Source organism: Sinocyclocheilus anshuiensis, unplaced genomic scaffold (genome assembly GCF_001515605.1).
Source record: "Sinocyclocheilus anshuiensis isolate Anshui unplaced genomic scaffold, SAMN03320099.WGS_v1.1 scaffold413, whole genome shotgun sequence".
Classification (NCBI taxonomy): Eukaryota; Metazoa; Chordata; class Actinopteri; order Cypriniformes; family Cyprinidae; genus Sinocyclocheilus; species Sinocyclocheilus anshuiensis.
The window spans coordinates 1,441,892-1,448,982 of NW_015536481.1; the positions used below are offsets into that span (position 1 = coordinate 1,441,892).

Here is a 7,091-nt window from a genome sequence, read left to right on the forward strand (position 1 = left end):
ACTTTTATCATAGCACTGTCCATGACTTTAAATTTCAGCATATTTTGACGTAAAATGTAATAAAAAATGTCAAATGTAACAAAAAGAAACAGCTTTACTGTCATCAGTAGGAGAGCATGATTGAAAGTGCACGTGTTCAACAGTTTTCTGCTCATTAAACATTTGGTCTCATCAAAACTGCTTCTGGTGTCAGTCTGAACTTGAGGCTTAAAATGATCTGAAGAAAGACATTTAATCATTTCAAATCAATCCTCCATTCATGAAATCGCTAGGCGACAATCACCGTGGCTCTGGCAATAATGCGTTTTGATTGGCTGCTGCTGGAGTTGAAGAGAGTAGTCAGTATATTACGCCATGAAGTAATTTCCTGGTTACCAGATAAGTGGCTGTATCAAGTACTCCCAGGGAGAAAGAAAAGTGGTGTGTGGGTGTTTCTTTGTGTTTGTATGTGCTTCCAAGATTTTCACAATTGCATTATTATCTTTCTTTGAAACTGTTAAAAGTGCTTGTTCATTCCTGTTTTTGTGGGTATTTTAGGTCTTGGCTTTCACCTCCTTCCCAAAGGAAAATCCAGCTGAACACAGTAGATATGAATGATTAGACTTCTATCTCTCACCTCTAAGCTTCCAGTAGTGTGTGCCAGCGGCAGACTTGTTGGTTTCCACTCTCCTTCATGTCCTGCCAGTGAAGAAGTTCTTCCTCACCACTGCTGTTCTGGCCCAGAGCCACCCAGCCAATCATCTCCTTGCGCTTCATGTTCCGCCGATTGTAAATGGAGACCATTAATGTGACATCTGACAGTTGGAACAGTGCGACCTGGAAGACAAATGTCTCCTTGAAGACCGGATTCGGCTGAGTGCGACGGATGGACGTCTTACAGCGGGAAATCTCCTGGCCCATGGAGTTTAACAGAGTGAGCTTACCAAATGTATCTGAAAGAGAAAAACAGGTCACTAAATCTCACCTCAATATATTTACTTAATAATCTTGAACATAAACCTTTTTTATTCCATCTTAGCCCAGTGATCAAATCTTTTTGTTATTGGATAATACTAATCTGTGAATTTGTTTTATATTAAGCAGCACAACTATTTTCAACATTGATAATAATAAGAAATGTTTCTTGAGCACCAAATCAGCATATTGAAATGGTTTATGAAGGATCAGATGTAGATGAGTTTGTTTCTTCACAGGAATAGATTTGGAGAAATTTAGCATTACATCACTTGCTCACAAATGGGTGCCGTCAGAATGAGAGTCCAAACAGCTGATTAAAACATCACAATAATCCACAAGTAATCCACATGACTCCAGTCAATCAATTAAAATCTTGAAAAACTGTGCTTTTGTAAGAAACAAATCAATCACTGTGTTTTAACTTTAAACCATCGTTTCTGGCTAAAATAGAGTCCATAATAACGCTTACTACAGTGAAAAAGTTCATGCCCTGTTGTCCTCTCACATCAAAATCCACCAAGATATTTTTTTAGAATTGTTTCGGACTCTTTGGACTTGATCTGCGCATATATCTCTCCTGATTTTGACAAGACACCTTAATCTGATAGAGCACTCATATTTTAACCAGAAGCAATGGCTTGAAGTGGAATCGTGTGGATTACTTGTGGATGATTGTGATGTTTTTAACAGCTGTTTGGACACTCATTCTGACGGCACCCATTCACTGCATATGATCCAATGGTGAGCAAGTGGTGTTATGCTAAATTTCTCCAAATTTGTTCTGATGAAGAAACAAATTCATCGACATTTTGGATGGCCCAAGAGTGACTAAATTTTAAGCAAAATTACATTTTTGGGTGAACTATTCCTTTAAGAGACATTCGAAAAATCTTATCGATGCTAATGGTAGAGTAGATTAGTACGGTAACAAATAATGTTTTTATTTTTGAAGCAAGCACAAAACTGTGACAGCATTATATCACAGTTTGTGTGTGTGTGTGCATGGTTTTCTTCAGCAGTGACTCATCGACTTGATGCGAGAGGTGTGAGAAAAAGATCTAGGGCTCTCCGATCGATTAAATGCCCTGTAACTACATTCACCGAGAAGCATCATTGTGAGATGTGACCGTAACAGATTAAGAGTCATATGAACAGCATGAACTCTAAAAGCCTGATGCTTGACCCACAACACAACGTGTGAGGATGACACATTCAAAATTTGCTAGTACAAATGTGTGTTCTAGCAGCTTGTTCGTGTAGTAAGGATTTACTGCAGTACATCTACTCAAAATCAATATTAGACGGCTTTACAAAAGGTTATTTGCTCAAGAGTCACTCCTGATGTTCTAATGATGCCTATGAATGTGTTTCTGAGCCTCTGTTAGTGTGAGTGGGATGGTGTGTTTACCTGGAGGTCTGTTGAGTGCGAAGTTACGGAAGTGGCTGCCTTTAATGATCTCCACAGACAGTCGTCCTGTGGTGGCGTTATATGATAAACCCAGCAGTAGTTCTGGGTTTCCACCGTGAGAAACAGAATGACTGGAGGAAGCACTGTCACTCTGAGCGCTGAAAGACACCTGGGAGTCTACTGTCTGCAGGGAGGGAGATGACAACCTAGTTGGTATTTGTACATAAAGTATAGTTCTACATTATTTTTCAATATATGGACACTGTACTATTTCAGTCTTTCTACTTCAAAATTTTGTTTAACTCAATATGCTACTTGCCATTTCTTTGTAATTATTTGAGAAATTTACTAGCTATTTTGGCGTGAAAATTGTTTCTGAGTAAATCCTACATCAATTTATTTTCAGTGTACCTTTTAAAAAATGTATTCCCTTGTACATATGTACACCTTTACAGATGCACAAAATAATCTTTGCGAACAAATATGGTGGTACCCTCAGAAAAGTTTCAGCATTTTATATTCTGACGTGTCTTTAGAAAGAGAAAAGATGATTTGTAAAGCTTTGTTGAGTTTGTAAAGTTAAACATTCATAAAAAGCATTTCAGAAGCTGTTTGCACATAAAAGTGTCTATCCAAAAGTATCAAAATGTACCTGTCCACTTGAGCCTTTAATCATAAGGACAGTGTAAACTAAAAAAAAAAAAGTTTGTGTAGGATTTACTATGAAACAAATTTCACGGCAAAACTGCTAGTAAATTTCACAAATATTTAATAATTAGAAATAATAAAATAATAATTATAAAGAAATGGCAAGTAACACACTGAAATAAATGCTACATTTTTATGTAGAAAGACTGAAGTAGCCTCTTTTTTTTGTTAAAACATACTCCAATAAACTCCAAAACTTTTCTGCATAAGAGAATTTTGAGCCATTGTTTCATTATCTCTAATTGAAAAATGTGTTTTTTTGCCTTGCAAATCTAAATATTTTGCTTTCTGTGCTATATTTCATTTTATTATTAATTTATTATAAAGATAATGTAATCTAAGATATGACTATGTATTGTATATATGTAGATAGATAGATAGACAGATAGATAGACAAACTTTGAAATAAGAGATTTAGAGGATCTAATTATGAATCAAACATTGTAACTATGTATAAATGTGTAGATTATAATCTAGAATGTATATATGTATAGATTATAATTTAATAGAAATAAAAAGATTATTTCTGGCACATATGCAAATATATTGTTAAAAATAAAATATATATATATATTTTTTTTTTTTGTAGTGGGGCCATAAATAAAAAAACTTAATTGAACTACTGGCCCAACCATGCCATTTGAAAAATCCTTACTGCTGAGCCATGACACTTTACAAAAAAACAAACAAACTATGAATACTATTAAAGCAAGTACACACACACACCTTGAGATTACTACGTGGCTCCAGCACCAGAGTGATCTCGAAGCGCCCCGTGCGATTCAGCCTGTTCAGCCTGTACATGGCCTCTCCCATCATCCTCTCCTTGTTCATCTTCCCCAGTGCATACAGACGGAACCGCAGCGCAGAGGAACCCAGATCCCCTAGCTCTAGATGTGAGAACCGGAATGTCTCTTCAAACCTGGGCATGGAGCCTTTCTGTACGGCCGTCTTGTGCCGCTGTCGTTTCCCAGGTAACAACACCACGTGCACCTGCCAGGAGTCCATGCCACTCCGTGCCTTGTCTGGAATGCCTTGGGCCATTATCACTGTGACCAGGAGCCTGTGGGTTTCAGTCCGATAGTCGAGGGCAATTGTGAGATCACCACATTTTGAGATATGCCCACGAGGGGAAGTGCTCAGAGGGTGGGATGGAGATTGTTCATGCTGTTAGAGAAAGAACAACCTCATTTGCATATGTAAATACAAACATACTCAATGCATGTAAACATACAGATCTAAACACACTTTCACACACAACCTCCCACACCTCTCCAGATGAGGACTATTTTACTGTGCAAAACTAATACATAAACACAAGATGTTTCCATTAGCAACAGCTATGAGTGCCATAGAGCACAGACGACTCCTGAATATTCATTAGAATTTAGTTCTCATAACACTTTGAGATGTGGAGAGAGAATTAGATGATCCAATTATGAACGGAAAGGTTAAAACATGGTGTAACACATAATAGTGATAATACACAACAGCAAAAATTGTATAAAATGTAAATAAATTAAAAAAAGAAAATAAATAAAAAAATTAAAACAATATTCTATCCATCCATCCATCTATCATATGGGGGGCGGATTTATTAATGTTTTTGAAAGAAACCACTAGTACTAACCAAGGCTGCATTTGCATGATCAAAACACAGTAAAAACCTTAATACTGTTAAATATTATTTCAACTTAAAATAATCAGCTTTTCTCCTGACAAAATCAGTGTAATGGCAATATTTCCATCCCCTGAATGTAAGCTTTTCCATATTCCAAGCTTTCCTGATGCCCTGGTGACTTCATGTGCCTGTGCGAGTCGTGTAAATTATGAAAATAAATCTAGAAATTATTGGATTGTTGGATTTCCAATCAGTAGGGGTTGAGGCATCAAAAGTTACTAAGTAACTAGCTGTTTTATGGATGGTAACTAATATTATTACTGAAATCTTGTTAGTAATTAGTTACACTACTAGTTACTGCAAAAAGTAATATTATTACAGTAGTTACTAGTAACTAGTTACTGCCCAACACTGGTCACAATGCACAACACCGCTGCACACTCCCATGTAAACAAGCACGGATGAGAAGCGCGCGAGTGCTGAATAAAAGCGCACATTCACTCTCTGACAGCAGGCGGCGCTGAACAGCAGAAATGCAGCCGTTACCCCGTAAACAAAGCAGCTGTGCAGCCCTACTTTCTGAAACGTATTTAAATTATTTAAACAGCCATTCAGGTTTGTGTATTCGCTATGGTGCTCATCACAGCGCCAAATACTTAAATATTTAGACTTGACGCTATTTTTGTTCAAACTTTTTTTTTTTACATTTTAATCTGGACTACAACATGCCCTAGATATTGTTTGAAAATGTTTTTATTCTTTATTGTTCAGTCACACTTTACATTAAGGCCCCATTAGTTAACATTAGTTAATTTATTAGTAAAACAAACTGCCAATGAAAAATTCTTCTAAACATTAATTAATCTAAGTTAATTTCAATATTTAATAACACGTTGTTCAAATCAAAAGTTGCTACTGTGTTATTTAATGAACTCAAGCTAACATGAACATGAACAGTTGTATTTTTTTAACAAAGATTAATAATTTCTGTAGCAAATGTAGCTATTGCTCATGGTTAATGTTAGTGCATTAACTAAGTTTAACAAATGAGATCTTATTGTAAAGTGTTACCTATTGGTCTTTATAATTTTTTGCACTTTAATCTGTGTGAAATTATTTACTTTATACATTTTTTTTGTGTATTGCTTTATTGTATTTAAATGTTCAGTTTCTTTTTGTTATAAGAAAAAAGTTATTAAACCTGTTATAATTTATTATGACAACACTTTTTTGCAACTAAATTTCAATATTGTGATAATACCGTATACCGTGATAAAAGCATTAGCAATTAATCGCAACATGAAAATTTGATACCGTCACATGCCTAGTGCTGCTTAACATTTTTTTGGAAAATATATGACATATTTTTCAGCATTATTTGATGAAGATAAAGTTCAAAAAGCATTTGTTTAAAATAGAATCTGTTGTAACCTTGTAAATGTCACTTTTGATAATTCGTGCTGAATAAAAGTATTAATATCTTTAAAAACAAATTCTTACTGACCATAAACTTTTAAAGGTACCATAGAATGCATTGATACAATATTTAAAATTGTTCTCTGATATCTACATAGAAGGTATGTGGCTTAGGTAAGGGCAAAAATCTCCAGAAATGGTTTTACATGTCCATTTACAACCCTAGGATTTGTCCCTAGAATTAAATGGTCTGTTTTTACCTTATTTGGAAGGGTCACAAATAATAATGTTGAGCTCTGCTCTGATTGGCTGTTTCACAGTGCATTTCAGTAGCTCACACAGCAGGAAGGAAAATATATATTTCAATACTGTCTCTCACAGTTATATCGTTGGGTAATTATACTGTATATAAAATGCGGGCATGAGGGAGCTACTATTAATATGCGGGGCATTGAAACTGCTTTCGAATACACGATCGCTTTTTACTTTCACTTTCGAGATTTGCGATCGCACGTGCTCGGTGTTAACTACAGCGGCAGTATTTAACACACATTTTACGAGATCAGATGCTTGTCAGTGGTGCTCAGCATCTGTAAATCATTCACCATCATCCTCAGTCATCTCTCCTTACTCTGTTTATGTGGTAAGTGATTTGCGATCGCACGTGCTCTGTGTAAACTACAGCGGCAGCACTTACCACACATTTTAAAAGATCAGATGCTTGTCAGTGGTGCTCGGGATCTGTAAATCATTCGCCATCATCCTCAGTCATCTCTCCTTACTCCGTTTATGTGGTAAGTGAAATCTTATGTACTGTAATGTAACAGGCTACCGCTAGGAAGCAGCTAACCATGTCCCTTTAGTGGCTCGCTTATTTTATTAGAACGCGCGTTATTTGTTTTCTGTGCCTTTATGAATACAGACACCAACCCATCCCTGCACATCACATCCCCTACACAGCCTGGAACATAACATTTATTT

The 7,091-nt window shown here is 36.0% G+C and overlaps 1 protein-coding gene across 3 annotated transcripts in view; it reads right to left on the bottom strand.

The window, feature by feature from the left end:
• The window catches only part of LOC107683639 (synaptotagmin-16-like), a 22,862-nt gene continuing 15,771 nt past the window's right edge, over window positions 1-7,091 (bottom strand). For 2 of the 3 annotated variants that reach the window (XM_016479722.1, XM_016479714.1), the window contains exons 5-7: window positions 3,800-4,240; window positions 2,366-2,549; window positions 1-932 (exon numbers count right to left, since the gene is read on the bottom strand). In XM_016479722.1, the coding sequence (XP_016335208.1) occupies window positions 619-932; window positions 2,366-2,549; window positions 3,800-4,240 (939 nt within the window). In that variant the 3' untranslated portion in view covers window positions 1-618. The remainder of the gene's footprint in view (window positions 933-2,365; window positions 2,550-3,799; window positions 4,241-7,091) is intronic. The other variant, XM_016479729.1, reaches the window with a different exon arrangement.